General features: G+C 37.2%; 1 protein-coding gene across 2 annotated transcripts in view; it reads right to left on the bottom strand.

Annotated features, from left to right (window-relative positions):
- Positions 1–6,144: 6,144 nt before the first annotated feature.
- Positions 6,145–20,158, bottom strand: part of Cntn1 (contactin 1) — a 258,096-nt gene continuing 244,082 nt past the window's right edge. For both annotated transcript variants that reach the window (XM_051189700.1, XM_051189701.1), the window contains exon 24: positions 6,145–8,383. In XM_051189700.1, coding sequence (XP_051045657.1) covers positions 8,307–8,383 — 77 coding nt within the window. In that variant the 3' untranslated portion in view covers positions 6,145–8,306. The remainder of the gene's footprint in view (positions 8,384–20,158) is intronic.

Here is a 20,158-nt window from a genome sequence, read left to right as displayed (position 1 = left end):
GGAGCTTTAGAAAGGAGTCAATGGATTCTCTATACAAACTGCTCAACGAGGTAGAAAGAGAAGACAGTAAAATATATTATAAACTGAAGGTATACAGGTTGGTTAAATTGTGACTGAAGAGGTGAACAGAAACTGAGTCTCTCAACTAAGGAATTAAGTTTCATCTCCTGGGCATTTTTAATGTGGTTATTGATAATAAACCTTTTAATTGTTTTTTTTTTGAGTGTTTTCAATATATGCATACAATGTACTTGGATCAGATTCAACCTCTGCTTCTCCCAGATCTACCTTCCATCCATCCATCCTGACTTTGTGTCCTTTTGTTTTTGTTGTCATATGAAGCTCACTAGTCTCCTATTATGATTCCCATAAACCCACCAGTGTGGGGGATAATGCTCTTCACAGAGACATGGGTTTTCAAATAAAAAGTCCCATGCTAGATGTATGACAAGTTCTTTGGGGTTGTTGGCCAATGGTGTCTGGGAGGCTCCCAATACAAGAGAATATTGTGCCCACCAGAACTTGATGGTAAAACCAACATGACATACTTTGGTCATGATATATGGGGAAATCAAACTGGTACCAACTAGGCATCTTTCCTCTTACTGGCTAGTTTATGAAAGTACCAGAAGGTTCCCTACATGCTTCTGGGGAGAGTGTAAGTATTTGCAACAGTGAATCCTGTAAACTTCAATAATGATTACTGTGGCGAGATACAGCCATGGATGCAATAGCAGCACAAATATTGTGAAGGCAACCAATAACTCAGATTGAATATAAGGTCTGGCTGCTACCCAGAAGTAAAAAAAAAAAATCTCTGGAGGTTTTAAAAGTATTTGTATGGTGTATTCCCATGGACACTGTGTTAGGAAGGCATCAAAGGATGGATGAAGGAAGATAGTGTCAGGAACTAGGCGATATTGCCAGGAACCAGGATACACTGCCAGGAAATGGATAATATGCCAGGAACCAGGCAGTGGTAGGAAAGGCTAGTTGGAACAAGTCTGAGGAAGTGTCTGTGGTGGCTTTAGACTGAAACCTTTTATCTTCCCTGGAAACAGATAAGTCACAATCTCAAAAACAAAAACAAAAACAAAAAAACAAAGCAAAACAAAAAAACAAACAAACAAAAAACAAAAATACCCCCACACGTTTGTAATGAGTCTAGAAAGAATTTTCAGAAGACTGAGGGTACAAGACAGACTAAAGGTTTTCAGATCCTTTAGGAGATTCAAGGTTAGAAGCTAGGTGTTTAATGATTGGCTTTTATCATAAATAAAATTATTCTGTTGCAAAGATGTTAAATAAAGTGCAGAAATTTGTAGTTTATCTTACTATTTTCAGAAGTTTAAAAAACAAAAAGGCAGAAAAGCAAAGCAAAGCTGTCATAGTCTTTTTCAACCCCCAGAGAGCTAACAAATAATGACAGAGACTTCTTATTAATTATGAAAGATTGGCTCACAGCTTAGGCTAGCTTCTAACTAGCTCTTATGACTTAAATGAACACATTTATATTAATCTACGTTCTATCAGGTGGTGGTATCTCTCTTCCATCTTGCACCTCCTCTTTCCTCTCTGTCTCCTGGCTTCTCCTGTGTGCCTAGATGTTGCTGCCCACACTGTGGGTGGTTCTTCCCGTATCAGATCAAGGCAATCAGTTCAGTTCTTCAGGTGAACATCTGTACTCAAGTGTTTCTAATTTTCGGCAGGTGAACATTGAAACCAATCAAGATAAATACCAAAGAGCCCAGTTCATACGCCTGAACTTTGAAAGCCTCATCTCTGGGCACCCTGAATGACTTAAAGCAGCTTGCCCAGGGGCCAAGGCTCTCATCTCCCCAGATGTGACTGCTCATATAACCCCAGGGAACAGCTCTGTGAGTTTTGTTAGCTTTAAGAGGTTTCTGGGCTTTGGAAGTCTGACTTACTTCCTGAGTCTTATGGGCCATTGGTCAGACAAAGTATTTTAATTAGAAGGAAATAGCTACATAGGCACAAGCAATTTGTAAAAATCATACTTCCAAGAAACATTGTACCAAAATAGTTTTGAAATTTTTACTACATAATTTATAGAACAGCATGTTGACATCCAATCAAACATGAGATAATTAAATCACTTGTGATAATAAGATGATTGAGAGTCCCAAAAGTGAACTGTTAGAAGTAAACTTTTGGGTAGCTTGTTCAATAATCCCCCTAACACTGATATCCTATAATAATTTATGAAACTTGCAAATACTGACTAATGTGGCAGACTTTGGGAGTCTTGACCTGTATTTACCAGGCTTGCTTGTAAGTATAATGGAGAACTCCTTTAAAAGGGAGATACAAGAGTGAATGAATGTACCCCAAAGTGTAAAGATTGTAAGGGTTTGACCAGGAGCCAAAGGATTCCTTTACATCCCCAGATCATTCAGAGGGACGATGGCTTTTAGCATAGCTCAAAACTTAGAAATAATTCAATGATAATGAATTAGGACTTTTGGACTCCATAACTGTGAGTGAACAAAGGTGTATTATTTTAAATCACCAGACTCATGACCATTTGCTATAGCATCTGTAGGTAGATAAACGCAGTTATTACAGGGGCCAACTTTGATGTTGTTGTTAACTTTGTTTTTGAGTCAGCTTCTCACTTTGAACGGTGCACAAGCTCATCTTGAACTTGTGATCTTCCTGACGCTGTCCCCTGAGTTCTATGATCTTGGGCTCCAGCATTGTAGGAAATCACCTTAATCATCCTATGAATGTATATTGTCACCCTTTCCAGGTAAAGGCAAAATGATTCCATCCTTCACGGAGCACAGCTTTGATAAGGAAAGCATTTGTTAGATCTATGACAGCATGCCAGGTGTCTGAGTGCAGCTACACTTCTCTATTAAGGTGACAGCATCTAGGACAGCCTCAGTGAGTGAAGGAGTCATTTCATTTAATTCCTGGTAGTTTATCGTCATTGTCCATGACCCATCATAGTTTTTAAACATGCTATAATGGATTATTTCACTGAGCAGTGGTCAGGACTACAACCTTTTGAGATAACCTTGTATAGTTTGAGATATTTTATTCCTCGCTGCTCGGTATGTAATATTACTTTACTTGGAAATCCTTGTTAGCAGTAGATAATGTTATGGGTTGGATAAGCACATTTGTGCCAACACGGGGGCCTGGGGAAGCTTATAAGAAAGGATGCCTAGGCTGGAGACATGGGTCTTAAATAAGTATGACATGTGTGCTAAATCAGAAAGAGGGAGCTCTGTGGCTTTAAATCACACATGAGGAGGATGTGGGCTTGGAGCTGTTGTCACTGTTGAGATCTGACACTTGAACAGCATGCCAGAGAACCACAGTCTTCAAAGGAAAGAGGCTCCCACAACAGCACCTAAGCCATATTAATCACTTACCACTTAAGTCAACAGACTGCTTTCTGTTCTTGGGCTGACTTAAATTGATCATCCTTTGTAACTTAAAGAATCTAGAATGATTCAGGAATATTATGTCTGTTATGCAAAGGAAGAAAGCAACCTCAAACTGCTATGTTCCTTGTTTAAAAGCTCACAAGTTGTAGAAGGAAATTAGGATACTACCAGGAATAGATTTCTCAAGTGACCCGATCTTCCTATGATTGCATTAAAAAATCATTGTTATTTGTATGTATGTGTTTGCTTGTATGTCTGTGAACAAAACTGAAGTATCCAGAAGAGAGCATCCAAGCCCCCGGAGCTGTAGTTACTTACCTACTTGAGTGTTGGGGACTGAAGTTGATCCTCTGCAGAGATCAGTACCTACTTTTAACAGCTAAGTCACCTCACCAGTCCCCATGCTTGAGAGTTTAAATGTGCATATAGTGAAATTTTCCCTTTTGCTAACAGTTTGTGAGTCTTATCCAATGCATAGATTCCAGTTCTATTGTTCTTCATGTAGCTCTTGTGTGATCAGACCCTCTCCTTTAACCTAAACCCTGGCAACTGACCTGTTTACTGAACCCAGAGTTCTGCTTTTTATAGAATGTCATATAAATGGACCAAGCCAGTCTCTTCCATTTTGTGCAATACATTCAAGAAGGAGAAAGGACCAGATGTGCACTCATAGCCATCCCAAGGCAAATAGTTAATTCAGCTCTAGAACCATGATAGAATAAATTGCAGTCCAAATAAATATAAAATCCTATATAATGAATTCTTATAGGAAACTATAGGAAGAATATATGATGCCTTTGGGCATTGTTCTCAAGGTCTTGCCCTTCACTAAAGCCAGTAAGCCAAATGAGAACACAAGACAGAGAAACTGCCCACTCAGTTTCAACTGAGGCTCATCCTAACTGAGCTGCAATAGCCAAAGGGTAAGAGTACTATACTACCTGGAATATATTACCCAGAGTAGTGCATTTATTTCTAGAAACTATTATGGGAGATCTGTTTTTAAAATATGATAAACAATGTACAAAACTAATCTTGTCTTGTCATAAACTAATTTATAAAGTTAACTCATTAAAAACTATCATGTTTCTATTTAGAAAAAAGTGCTGAGGTTGGGATAGAAGCATATTTCACCAACTCCTTAAAATAGCACTCTCCAGGAAATTATAGTCTTGGAACATTAGGTGTTAAAATTAAATAATTTAAAGAAGCATATGAGCGAAATAAAAGAGATAAAGGAAAGTACAACCAAACAAATCAAAAGAAAACCAAAGAAAATCTACGTCGCCTTAGTTCTCTTGACTGCCCAGATTCTTGAAACAAAGAAACAAATTAGAAGATGGTTCTTTACAGGAAAAGCTACCAATTTTGATAAGAAAAGAATGTTTATAAATAAATAAACATTTTTAGGAATGTGATAAAAATGAGATTTTTTTCTTAAGTAATTAAATTATGTGTGCATAATGTTGGACTGTGCCTTGACTTAGTTAAAATTACTAAATCTTTGGTAATTATGAAAATCTGATTTCTATTCAACCCCCCCTCCCTGGCAACATCCTCAAAAGCCACTCCAAAAATGTAGCTTCTTGTACTTGAACTCCAACATTCTAACTCTGGATAGTGGCCAAAGAAATCCATCATACCTTTCAAGTTCGCTGCTTGATCCTGAGAGGCAGACAAGCTGACAACTTCTACCATTGAGTCTAACCTCATGGAAAGCTTTGATCATACAAAACCTGCAATAATGTCAACCAGGGTTATCTGAAAGTCAAAAGCACAAAGCAAAATGTGAAACTGGAAGTAACCTCACATATAGGATCAAGAAATAGAGACAGGTCTTAGAAAAGAAAAGAAAAACCCAGAATGAAGCAAGCTTCATGAGCCAGGAAGGGAGATCAGAATGATGGAGGAAAAAATGGCTAAAAATGATCAACAAAAGGCAAAGAAAGCTCCAGGAACAGAGTCCTGGGCTTAATTTTTCTCCGGACTCTGAAAAAGATTTATGTGTTTTAGGCTCCTTGCCTGATTATTGGATTTATGTAATTCCTCCATGAAGTTCAGCACACTCAAGATTAAGCAAATTGTTTTTTTTTTTATTCTGGGCGTCTAGAATCCTGCCCTAGTATTCTGCAGCAAACCATGTAATACTCACTAGTGTTTCCAGTGTGTGATTGTTTCTGGCTATAGATCTGCTTTGCTTTTTTAGATTTTTAAAAAATTATTATTGTTCTTCTTATATGTACGTGTCTGGGTAAGTTTACGTTCCTCTCACATACATGCAGGTGGTCATGAAGTCAAGAGAGAGCATCAGATTCCTAGACCTGGAGTTACATTTGACAGTGAGATGTCTGATAAAGATGCAGTAAACGTTCTTAACTGCTGAGCCATATTTCTAGCCTGTGTGGAGTTTCATGCCAGTGAACTATTTCAACTCTGAATTTTTACTTACCCAGGAGTAATTACTCCATAACATCAAGCTCATAATGAAAATTTTCTAAAAAAAAAATTAACTTCAGGTAAATTAAAAGGACAGTTACTTTTTGGGCAACAGTAAGACATTTATTTCTTTATAATTTGTATTCATTCATAAAAAGGACAAACCACAGTCCTATGCTACTCCATTGAAAAAAATGATAAAAAATAACTAAAAAAATCAATTTGTTATTTATCAGTATCAAATAAAACTACTATTACCTTTCCTGAAATACAAAGAAACAACAGATGTGTCTATAGCTATATAAAGTTTAATTAAGAATCTTGCATCTTAAAGCATATGATACATTGGTTAGCTTGACAACCATTTAAAACTGATGGTCCCAGTCATTTCTGTACAATTAAGTGAGAAAATGAAAAGCAGAATCATTAGTTCATGAGAGAGTTGAGTTTATCCACCACATAGTTAAAACTAAACAACCTTCAAGTCTGTTTTCTTATCTTTCAGAACCGTTTCATGCAAAATCTAGCCAGTTTTGGTCTTTATTACCATATATTAGGAAATAAAAGGCAAGCATGCATTTGGCAAAAGATGTAGTCATTATTGATGATATAAAAATGCCCAACATGGGTCACATCGCAAGAGGAAAACCCCAAATGTAACAAGGAAAACACAACATTTGTACAGAAAGCTTACAGAGTGTTCATCTCCCTAACGTATGAAGGCATTTTCTTCTTTTTTTCAAATCTTTAAATATTTTATGAAACCTGTCAATGATTTGTTGACATACTTCTACTGGGAAAGCATCGGTTTTTACTGATTTTAAAAAGCTTCATCTGTATAACAAAGTGTTAAGTGTAAATCAATGAAATATTTATTGATATTTTCATAATGAGGACTTTAACATTTACACATATAGTACAAAAATTATACAAATTAAAGATAGGGGTAACATATTAATAGATCTATTTTTGCTTCCTGTAAATATTCTTTATGGACCTATAGGGTATCCTTTCTAAAAAGATAAACTCTGTCTCTAATTAGCCAGCAATATTGTGCTAATAAAATAGGATTAGACTTCTCAAGAAACCAAACATTGCACTATTTCAGGAGCCAGCTAATTTTTATTACCCAAGTTCTTTCACACCCACACTCAGACACATCTCCGTGCACACCAAGGATAATGAGGAAACACAGGTTTCCCTTTCATATCTCACAAATTCCTCCACATCAACACTTGGGAGACATCCCTGGATAGGACACTGTCTACCCATCCTGCCTCCCAGCTTTGCATATTCTTCCTAGGACCACTAGCAACATTCTGATTTGGTATATTTAGCCAGTTTTCAGTATTGCATTGGAATGGGAAACGAGCTTTAAATTTCTTTAAATGGAATTCTGTAGCTTTTTTTCAACCTGCATGTGATTTCTTGATTCTACACCTTCTATAAAGAGAGTTTATACTTAGGCATGAAGCACAAAACTGGAGCAACAAGAACATTCAAAGATTCTGATACTGTACTGTCACTTATTTCTAACTGTGTAAAGACGACCATCATGTTGCAATAGAAATGGAAGCAGGCTACTCCCCCCAAACCTGTCACTCCACATATGCATGTATGCAGCAGTAGCCAGAGCTCCAGGATGAGCGGCAAGTTCTGTGGCTTGACATCGATGAGAGGAAAAGCACAAAACAATTTCAGATTAGAATATAAAAGTAAAAAATCCTCACATGGCATGTGAACCTCAGCATTAGAAAACTAACCGACAAGGCTTACAGATTCTGAAAAGCAAATATGTAGAAAATTACTTCAAAAAACAAGAATACTGATAGTAAGTTCTATAATTTGGTTTTCATAGTCAAAAACTTTTCAACTCATTCAGTAAGGTGATTTGGTAATGGTGTTTATGTCAAAACATTTTTGTTCTATTTATGCTTTAATTTTATGGAAAACTCAAAATATGATGAGTGGCAGGGACTTTTGAAAAATATACAGTACCTCAAACAGATAGGCTAATATAAGAGACTACATTACTCTTACACATACCACATACGATCAACATTTCAACCTCTATTAAATTTCACAACTTGTCATTAAATGTAAAGCACCATGTATGGTGATTTTACTTTCACTCTACAACCTATGGTTTTGAATTGAACACTGTAACTTGTCCATTGAATTGAATCATGCAACCCTCACAGAATCAGGTTAAATGGTTTATAAGGCATATTGGAACGAGTTAAAAATCATTTTGTTTCCATTGAAAAGTTATTCTTTTAGATGAAGGGGTTCCTGAATGCCTCGGTCATAATGTGTTGGATATCAGCTGAATAGCTTGTTAGAGTCTAATTTATTTGGTTTAGGATGGAGCCGCAGGGATTAGAAGGAATTACAGTCATCCCAGGATGAAGGGTATCCTCTGAGCTGGGCTGGGAACAGCAGATGTCACAACATTCAGAATTCCATGTAGAGAAGGAAGCCAAGGAAGGGCAGTAGCAAGCTGAGGAGACTCCAAGACAGCATGGACACACCTACAAAGCAAAACCCAAAAGCATACTTGTCATTTCATCAACTACACTCTCCTGCTCACCCAGTCTGCTTTGGAAAAGGCAGGATTGTGTTGATCTGAACATCCAATGTTCCTTTATGTAAAATAAGTGCCTCTTACTCTAGGCAATATGAGAGGAATAAAGACATTTTATCAAAGATTTTGTGTGTGAGATCATGTGATGATCTCTACATTTTGTTTCAATAAATCATGAAAATATTAACATTGGAATACTAATGTTGCCTCTGTGATCCAGGAGTCTCAAACTTCCACCAGAAGGTAGAAGAACTATACCATAAATAAATACAAACCAAAACCCATATGTGAAGGCAAGAATGTCACCTGTGCCATTCAAAGTGTTTTCTGGATTCTTGCAGGTTTTCATTTAACTTTCTACTTTCCTGCATATTAAAAAAAAATAAGCCACAACCACATACTGTCTTTTCAATTATGCAATATACAGGACCTCAACACCACACTGACAGAAGTAAGGAGGCTTTGAACAAAATTTACCAGGGCTTATTGGTAGATTTGGAATCAGCAGCTAGGAAAAAGGAGAAAACACACAAGAGAACACACACACACACACACACACACACACACACACACACACACACACACACACACAATATTCAACATATCAGGGTCTCTCACCTTTATTTGTTCCTTTACCTCTTCCCTGATGTTTTACTTTTACATATTTCCTGATTTTTTTCTTCTATATCTCTTAATTTTTCTCCTACAGCTTATATACTCCAGAAAAATCTTCCAAGCTATTTTTCAAGTGAATGATTATAATGCATACAAGTAAAAAAAATGCATGCTCCCCATTTTTCTTACATGGTTAAATATTTTAAGGATTACAGGTGAAAAACAAATCATTTCCAAGGACTCATATACATTTAGGTCTAAGCAAATTGTTATAGATTAACAAAGTGTAAGCAAGCAAGGCAGTTTTCTCAGCCAGTTCTTTTATTGACAGCCTACATATTGCAGTTACAAAAGGTCAATCATTTTATTATTATCTCAATAGGTAATCATAAAAAAAATCTTAAAATAATCACAAATAAACTTTTTATATAAAAATTCATTTCTACTTTAAATCCTCAGGGTGCATACCCATTCATCAACAATTTTCTTTTTATTTAATTATATCAGGAAGCTGAGGGCAAAAATGGTTACAAGAAACTAATCATCACCTTTGATCACCAATCCATCTTTATCAAGAAAGGCATGTCAGCTAGTAATAGCCAGGTAGCCTTTGTTCTTGTTCCTTGACCTCAACAAGTCACTTGCTTAACTAACAAAAGTATGCCTCTCTAAACTTTAACTTGCTCCCCAAGATTTTCTACATCAAAGCCATTGACAAAATCATATTAACCTAACTTTACTAACAATTCTACATCTCTAGGTTCTTTTAAGAGTGGTGGCTGGGTCATTAATCTGTTCCAGCAGTAATGCTTGGAAAAAGTCAGTCACTGTTATCATAAGTACCAATGACACTGCCTCCTGAGGGGCTAGAAACCCCCTTAGAATTTTCATACAACTCATAGATTATGATGGATGCGGTGACTATGAGGGCAATAAGCAGAGTAAGGCTCACTAACTGCATGATATCTTCAGGAAAGTAGTCTTTGGATTTCTGCATCTCCAAGGATCATCCAGTGTGATAATGCTGTCCCCTGGGCCATTTTCCATGAGTTCCAAAGCTGTTTTCTATTCCTTTTGCATGACCCCTGACAATACTTAATGTTTACCTTAATAGATCCAGATATCTCAGAAAATGAGCAATCAACAAATATTGCCTTTGTCATGCTGTCAGACTCAGACATCAGAAAGAAACCTTAAAAATTACAGCAATTCAAGGTTATGAATAGGCTCCAGCTTTTAGAAATAGCTCAGAAAGTCTACAACAATCAGGGCTCAGCAAAGAAAAAAACATTGAAAGAGACTAAGGAGGTTGGTAGCTGCCCTTAAGGAAATAGACAAAAGGAGAGTGGGAAAAAGGCCTGTGGATAAGGAGAATGATTGATCGATGCACTTACTATAAACAAAAGGTACATAGGTAGAATGGATGCCAAAACAAGAAGGGAAGAAGAAAATCCTTCCAGTCCTCCAGTTAAGGGAGACATGATAGAGTCAGAACTCCATCCTATTGAGCCCACAGAAAGTAATGATCACATAAATATATGGTACAAACCCATTAAGAAATAAGTAAATAAATAAAAAAAAACAGGTAGTCAGTGAGGGTCAAAACTTGAGCTCAAAATATAAAAGACCCCTGGGCCTTTAATAGCCACTCAAGAGCACCCAAAATGCAGATGTTGTCAATTGCTGTCAATAACAATGATGACTGTGATGATGATTAGGGGTTCTCATACACGCTGTTCTATAGCATAAAGTAGATCCTGGTGGTCCTTAGACAGTGGGACTGAGAAGATATATGCCTTCTTTACATCTTCATTCTCTCTCTCTCCTTTTCCCACCTCTCAAATGCACACCCAGGTGCACATGCGCGCGCGCGCACGCACGCACGCACGCGCACACACACACACACACACACACACACACTCATGTTAACCTAACAGCCCATTATTTCAGGTTTTCAGAATAAGAAATGAAAAACACAGCATATAATGCATTATACAATGCATTCATCAGCAGTAAGTTCAAGGAACTGTAAATTTAATCTTATATTCTACTTCCTTAATAGTATATTGAACAAAAATATCACTCAAGTCAATACAAATTTCTTAAAACTCATTCAGGACAAATGACTTAGCAAAGGGTTACCAGCAGAGAAAATGACTCTTTAGTATTGCTCAGCACTGAAGTCATACTCTTATCACCTGAGGACGCTACACTGTGACCCTACTGTGTCAAGGCAAGGACATAAACAAGGGGAAAACAGCCTTGTGGAAAAAATACAGCTACTGAATATAGTAATCCTCTGGAAGAGGATTTTGCATTCTTGCATGGTTTTAAACCTTCTATTTTTCTGCATATTTTTAAAAAGATGCCATACTCCAGTTGTTATTTTATTCTGATAAGATGACCAATAACAAACCTCAATTAAACAGAAAAACATTTAGTTTTCCATGTCTGACCTAATTTAAATGATCTATTCTGAAGCCCTATCTTAGGGTGACTGTGGGGACACTCCAATGCTCTGTCTCCTGACCACAATTACATCAGCAATGGGTATGCATTGATTTGTTTGTCTGAATATGTGGTTTGGCATGGTCCTAACTGTGGATTCAAAGAGCAGTTTAGTCAGTCACCATTTTCAAGTTTTGGTGTTAAGATGCAAACCAAACACAATTTCATAATTTGTGGCCTTGACACCAGGATATTTGATTTATTTAAAATAAACTCTATGTGTTTATGTGTTATATTTAATACCTCTAATGGATCTAGTTTATGTAATTGTGGTCTGAATCTTTAGTTCTCCTCTACATTCCAAACAGAAATTAGAGACCAAATTGAATTACAATTTGGTCACTATAAATGTGATCTACATAAAAATATATTCTTGAGGGGTTTTCAGTGTACGTTGGGTTTGTACTTTACAAACCATATGTCATATTACTACTCTTCTGAATGGCTCCAGTTCTTACATTGTATCTACTGACTATATACTTTGCTTTTCGTAGATCTCCTGACTGATAAATTAAACACCAGTCTCGCGAATCATTTTTCCATATCAGAATAAATGTAAAACCAAATTAAAATACCTTGCTTAAAGTGGACTTTCTCCACTCTTTTTTAAATTGAACTCCTGAACTTATTAATTTCTTCAAGAAGGGTTATAATCATACAAAGTGTGTGCATGTGTGTTTGTGTCACCTCTTCTCTCTCATTTGAGGCTCCTACCTTTGAGTCTTCTGATGTGACAGAGCTTATAGTGACTGCAGAAACAAAGTAAAAAAAGGACCATATTCAGAGACTGGGTAGATGTGGAAGCAATAGAGGGGGAGCTTGCATGGTACATGTGATCAGAAGGGGTAAATGAGGAAATAAAGAGGGTCCCTAGTTAGTCCAGAGGAGGAAGATAAACTCAGAGGATGGAGAGATTTGAGTAAAGAGAGCAGTCATATATAGAGAGAGGGAACAGGAATTTCAATTAAGTTTTTTCAGTTAAAAGTGGAATTGTCTTTTGTACAGGTAGAGAAAATTACTGTGTTTTATGAAATCACCTTTCAGAACTACTTATGGGGAGGCGGAAAGATCTTGAGGGATGGGGCATAGTATAGCATAGGCCATAGAAAGGGAAAAGGAAAATAATCGGGGAGGGTTAAGTAGGGAAAGTATAGAGGCAGGTAGGAGTAGGGACATTTAAGGGGATTTGAGAAAGCCATATGGAAACCTACTAACACACACACACACACACACACACACACACACACACAAATAAAACTACCTCACACACAAGGTATAGTGCTCTTCTCAGAATATGTAAATTGCCAAATGAAAAGGGCAGTACCAAGTGTAAGTGACATCCTCTCTAGTTGTTTTTGGTCTTGAGGATCCTAGAAACCCACAAACAATACAGACTTTTGGCATTGCTCTTTGTTGCCCACCAGAACTTCATGGCTAGACTCTATTGCTGAAGGCACCACATACTTTGATCACAGGACTTGGAGAAATCAAGCTGTTACTGATTGGGATACTTCCCCTCTACTGTTTTAGCTTTCATAGTGCTAGAAGCTATTATTATGCCTGTTTGGAGAGAAAACTCATCATCAATTGGACCCAGCTATGAGCCTAGAGAGCTACTGTAATAATCAACCTGGCAAGATAACCCAATTGATGCAATAGTAGCAAGAACATGATGAGGATGACCAAGAACTTTGTTATTGAAGACCTGGTTCATGCATGGAACAAGTGACTACATAGCTCATAGGCAACAGGTGTGAACTTACAAATATTATTTTGCTAAATGGATATAGTTTCAAATTTCTCTCAAAATATGTATCCCTATAGCTCTAATTAATGAAACTCACAGAGTTGACATATCATAGAAGCTTATTTGTACAGTGAACAGCAGTTAACACTGAAACGTTGGTTTTGACAACTAGTTAGAATACAGAGAATAACTGTCTGTGGAGTACTCAGAAATAAGGACATCTACATTACACATGCCCCTCCAAGGCAGAGAAAGCATCACAGAAGGGCATAGAAGGATTTAAATAGCTAGAGGATGGGGAGGACTGGGAAGAAGAGAGTGTTCTCTGGGCACAACAGAACAGTCCTGAAATCACAGCAGCTGTGGATTCCTGTCCAAGACCTATACAATATCCAGAAAGTCAACATGGATCAGGGAGAAGTCAATGAATGTCTACCCCCCCCCCAAGCTGAGGAGCCAGTGACAGCTGATGGCTGCTAAAACAAGAAGGGTAAATATTCTTCAGTGGTGTGGTCTCTAGTAGGCCAATCATGCTCCAGTGGATGATCCCACACCAATAGCACAAATTTGATTCAGTGGGCTTTAAAAAAATAAAGCACATGAATTTGGAAGCAGGATGGAAAATAGGAGGGGGATCCAGAAGTTAGTTCAAGGAGTATGGGCAATGAATATGAACAATATATACTTGTACTCATACATGGAATTCTTAGAAGCAATATATATATATATATATATATATATATATATATATATATATATTCCCATCTCTGATGTATAAATTGATCACAAGCACCAGCTCCAGCTACCATGTTCATTTGACTGACAAGACGTTGAAGTTCTTTTTCATGGCATTATTTCTTGTGTCCATGTGCTAATACCTAGACTATGGACAACTTCCATACAGAGCTTCAGATAAATGAAGCATAATTTCAATTGCTTGAATTATTCTGAGTCTTATACATAGAATATACTCAAATTGAATCACATTGTACATTAGTCATATTGTTTTCTGATTACAAAGCATAGGTAGGAGAGAAAGCATTAAGTGAGTGGTATAGGAGAATTGGCTTAAGGAAGAGGACCATTGAAGGAAATCCATGTGAATTGAGTAAAACTGTTGTGTTTCTCTTTAGTAATTCTCTCCATGGTATAAACCCCCTAACCTTTAAAGGACAGCGACAAGGAAGAAGGGTATCCTCTCCATGAACAGTGTTTAAAAAGGTAATGATACTCTTATTAGTAATTGTAAGAGTGTTTTGGCAATAGTACTATGTGGTAGCTTAAAGTAAAGGGCTTGGATGGCAGGCAATGGGGACCATCCTTGCTTTTGCCTTTTCCTGGTTTATTTGTTTGTTTGTTTGTTTGTTTTATATACCTTAGTTACTTCAACTGTTACACAGAACTAAATGTATGTCATCTATTTATTATGAGAATTGGGGATATGTTCCTCAAAGATGTGCATGTATTTCCTACATGCATATGTGCAGATGAACATATACAGCATAATTTCTCTTAATTAGATATCACAATCTGTGGAAGCTCTTCAATAAACTGGTTGGGAAAGAAAATGTTATATTCAAAGATAGGGCTCAAGGTGGCAGACCGCCATCTTTTACTTTCTCTAGGTTATCCTAGAAGCTGTGTTATGACCCACTCCAATTCTGTCACTCCAAGGGATATGCAGGGCTCCATTACTGCAATTGATAAACAGTTGTTTCATTAAAGTACTTCAGAAAATGCATGACTAACAGAAACTACCAATGGGTGGTCTTTGTAACATCTGATTATCTTTATTCTTTTTCTGTACCTGCACTGTAACTGTCAAAGAGAAGATGGAAAAAATAGAACTATAAGCTGGGCATAGTAAACCTTTCAGAAACAGACCAGCTCCTGTGTTACCTCTCTCTGTTTCAGTAATCAAGTGTCTTTGACTTAAATAACAGAAATACAACTGAAGGAAGAAAGTAACAATGTACTGTCCCTAGATACTAGAGCTCAATCATGAACTTCCCAGCCCTGCCTTAGCTCCAGAGTGTCTTTGACACACATTGTCCTGTTCAATAGACACCTGTCCCAAGTGGATGTGAAGTCCTAGCTGAACTCCTAGCTTACAAACCCATCTTTTTAATAGCAAATATAGAGCATCTTCTTTCATGGTCAATCCAATATGCAAATATTTAGTCACCCTCCCTCCCCCTAGATCAACAACTGTGGCTGAGTTAATGGTCATCTATGGTTTAACAAACCTAGAACAGCTTCCATTCCTCACTCAAATACTAGCCTATTAGTCATGGCCACTTTACAAAATGTTTCTTGCTTTTGTTTTGTGAGACAATGTAGTCCAGGCTGGCAGGAACTCAAGCAATCCTCCTGCCTCAATCTTACAAGCACCAGGATTATGGGGATGAGCCTCACACCTACCTGATGGCTATAATTCATCACTGGAGAACTAACACATTTCCACAGGGAAAAGGGCATTGTGGACTACGGCAGTAAGAGCACTGTTATCCTATGAAGGGTAAATAAACACTGAGAATCTGTCAAAGCAACATGGGTGAATAGTTCCTTCTAAATTTGTAGACAACCACAGTAATCCTTCCATCAAGGAGCGTATCACTTAAAACTTATGCCTACAAATGTGGTAATGTGTAATTCTGCAGTCATACTGTGAAAACTGGAAAAATAGGTTTGTGGTAATGACTTGAGTTCTTTAGAATCTCTCTAATTGGTTCTTAACTTTTACTGTTTTTCATTGTTTATGTCTAACCAAGACAAATAAAACAACTGAAGACTTTACTCAGTGAACTAGCATAAGTAATACCAGGACCATTGCCACAGGTAGATCTCTCAGCCTGTCAGAATTTCTGACTTCATCTACTAAGTGAAGGACAGGTGAGTTTGTCCTATAAACAAAGCCTCTATCAGCTTGCTTCAGCACTAGGACGCCGGAAATTCTGAGAGCAGCAGCATCAGAATGAGCGTAAGCTCAGAATCAGCATCAGCTGATTCGTTTTTCAGTCATTTCTCTGATCTTTGTTTCTCCCACACTATGGTTTCTTACCCCAAGTTTACATACACCTTAACATTGAAGGTTTAAGTCCTATACCTCCCCCCCCCCCAAGCAGAACGTTCTCTTGCCTGGAATTTGACACAGAGTATGCAGTAAAACCTCATGTCAGTGAGATGGATAAATTTTCAATAGGTCATATACTAAAATCATTACCTTTACAATGTCTATCATCCTTATTGAAAATAGTTCAAAGAATTGTCTTGATTCTTTCCACATTTCTTTGTGTTTGTGTGTGTGTAGCATATGTGTACGTGGGTTATGTGTGATAGCCACAGCATAACTTGGTAGGGGGTCACTTCTCACTCTCCATCTTTGTAACCGAACTTAGATCACCAGACTTGTAGGCAGGTGCTTTTCTTTTTTTTTAACCTAGGCATCTTGCCAACCCCTCAAAAGAGTTTTTTTAAACTTCTTATAAAAAAGCAATTTGGTAGGGTGATGGGCATGCTCACATGTTCCATTGAATCCACAATGTATTTCTGGATCAAAATATCAAATTTACCCTGTAAATATACACTATTTTGCCAGTTAAAAATAAATTAAATAAAGTTACAAAAGTTAAGTTAAATGCAATGAAAGAAGACATCTTTTTAGAAAACAGGATGGCCTCCAACTCACAGTTCCATCTGCCTCTGCCTCCTAGGTGCTGGGATTAAAGGCATGCACCACTACCTTCTGTCTACTCTAACTAGTTTTAGAGCTTCTAGAAAAGAAAACTTATGCAAAATAAGAAAATAAAACAGATTTTAGTTTTAGGCACAGCAGGGTTTTTCTATACTTCATTTTTTTCCTTTTTTGATCTTAGGATGTGTTTTTTTTTTTCTTTCTAGTGTCTATGTATCAACTTGCATATTTTGATTTTAATTCACTTCTTATCTCTATGAATCTTTGAGATAGCAAAGCTCTAATCTATGCAGGGTAGAAAAAAACTGAAGACCCTCTCCTTGTTTTGTCAGTAGCTAATTTGTAACCATGGACCACAAGCATAGTTCTGAAAGTTTGTGATCTTTGGCTGTTTCAGTTCTTCAGGATGTGGACAAGGACTTATCAAAATGACAGTTTTCCATCTTCTAAGTCAGAAGGTCTTAGCATTCTGGCCATGCAGCTTTTGATTCTAATACAACCATGATATTTAAGGATATAATACATTGAGCCATAAAAATTTTAAACTCATTTGTTATGTTTCTTCTTATTTATAGTATTCAAACATGGTATTAGTCTATATGTATACATTCAGAGCTTGATCATATAAGCACTAGTGGCTCAGGTGGGTTTTTTTTTTTTTTTTTTAGATGAGTGAAAGCCACTAACAACCTTGACTCTTCTCCTTGTTTGGCAATTAGGAATCTAGAAGCCAAGCAAAATAGCCATTTGTACTGTTGGCGATGTATGTAGTTTGTTGGCAGTGTATACTACAGAGTTATTTACTCCATGCTGTTGACTGCCAGACTGCCAGGCTGCACTTCCTCTCAGAATGGACTGAGCAGCTGCCACAAAATGACCACCAATGATTAACTGGAAAGTACAAAAGCAACAGTGCTCAAAACTCCAATTCTGATAGAAATTTTTGGTAAGGTAAAACTACAATTATGAGGGCTTGTACAATTGGCTTACTACATCTTAAAACATCAGGGTGACAGCTGGGCAGCAGTATGAAGTTTGCAGTAAGACATACCATTAGACACTGGCCCTTCAAAAGGCTCTTACCCTATTTAAGCTGTAATATGGAATGTGGAATACTTATATACTAGGGATGTGTGAGAATCATTTTTTAAAAATATAGTGGTATAAGCCATTGTTATGAAATTAATTTGTTGATTCAAAAAGGTTTTATTTTATGAGTATTTATCAAGACTATTTGGAGCCTGAAGTAAGACATAATATCTTTAGATTCCAGACTTAGGGTCCTATTTATCCAATGTACAGCATGCCATCAATGGACTTCCTGAGTTTGTTTATTTGCAGGTGGCACAGGATTTCTGCTTCACATTTCCAGTTATCAGAGCATGTTATTGCCCAGGCTTTAAATTTGGCTGTGAAACTCACTCCTCGCTAGAATGTTCCACAGAGTGTCCATGTACACTTTGTGGAAAGTATCCAACTGCCACCAGGGCCATTCTTTCTTAAGCTCAATTACTGTTTGATAACCTGGGGGCTTGAGATGCCACTCTCTTTTGCCAGATTCATAAAACAAATAACATCTTTCCACTGTTTCTACCTTCTCTTCTGAGTCCAATCAGGTTTGAGATGTAGTGGTAAAATGCAGAGTGAATGAGAAGGTTTGGGAACTAATGTGTTCTTACTTATTGAAGTGGTAGCCCTCCCTTAGCACTCGGTTTTAGAGGTCGCAAAGCACACCCACCAGCACTCACTCGTTCTATTTTTGGTCTTTCTTGTAGGGTTATATTTGGAGTATTGAACAGAGAAAGAGGTTCTTATGGCAAATACAAAGAATCTGTTTGGTCACCTTATAATTGTCATCACACTTATTGTGTGTCTAAACAAACATACAAAAAATTTGAACTAAAGAAACAGATTTAATTCTTTTCCATTCTGCTTTTCCAGAAATTTAAAAAGACAGTCTGCTGGTCTTAACATCTGTCAATACAAGAGATCATGGCAGGGCCCATTATCTGGAACTAGGAGAGATAGCTAAACCTGTAACACTGCCCTGACATGAAGTTGAAAGTTCTGAATCCTCATGTTCAGGACAGAAAATCTACATTGTGTGTGCATCCTTCCAATTATTGGTGAGACAAAATGTTCAGGAGATACTCATTGGTATGCTACTTAATATTCCAGTAGTTGTGGGTAAATTCTTCCCTTGAATCTGGGTAAGGGTGGGTATGGAACAGTGCCTTCTTCAAGGTGAGAGTGGATTAAGACAGACCTCTGAGGTCTGAGGTCTGTCAGGGCTGCAGACATGAAAGTAGGTGTTGTGCTGTTTCATATCACTCCTTTTGAGACTTTATCAGTTATTCAAGTGGTTAGTTGACATGGAAGGGATTTGGTTTGTCAAAGTACAGGCACAGATTAACTCAAATATAAATTGTTTACCTCTGATTTTATATCTGAATGAAGTCCCTTAACAAACAACCAGATGAAGTCTCCACAACTTAAAGGGAGTAATGACATGACACACTGCAAAGGAGATGGCTTTATAATGACTTCATTTATTGTAAAGTCTTTGGACAATATAATATTTAGCATAAATTATCCTTTTAAATAGATTATTGATAAATATCTTTTCAGTTGATTGTTTTAATTTCTATCACTTAGTAGCATCCAGTCTGTACTTCACAAGAGTTCATTTGGTTTTGCTTGTATAATGTGTAGTTAAAATGTGAGTTCTTGTCTTTGTTTATAGAAGGGGAACTGGAATTTTGATCTTAGCTCCTATGGTTGCTTTGTGGACATCTTAGCATTGCTAGAGAATACAGTGATCCCACCTTCTGTAACAGAATGAGTTGAGAGCTATGGTTGTCTAAATGCTTCTAAATATAGCCACGGCAGTCAAAAGTCCTTCTGGGAACCCAACCTTGTTCCTCTGAGCTCTTAACCATTAAGCCATTCTCCAGCACCCTATGTCTGTCTCAAATGACTATACCTTACTGCTTGAGTTAAAATGAGTTTTGCTTTTGGAAGGTGGCTTTCCATAACTGACTGTTCTCCTCTGCATCTTTGTGGAGGCTGCTCATGACCCTGTTTCTCTTTCTCGACTTTTAACATTAATCAAGACCATTTTCCTCAGTTCCTTGCTGGCCCATTTCTCATTTTTTGTT

This window comes from Phodopus roborovskii, unplaced genomic scaffold (genome assembly GCF_943737965.1).
Source record: "Phodopus roborovskii unplaced genomic scaffold, PHOROB, whole genome shotgun sequence".
NCBI lineage: Eukaryota > Metazoa > Chordata > Mammalia > Rodentia > Cricetidae > Phodopus > Phodopus roborovskii.
The sequence above is the reverse complement of the archived record's forward strand: the minus strand, read 5'-3'. Positions and strand labels throughout refer to the sequence as shown.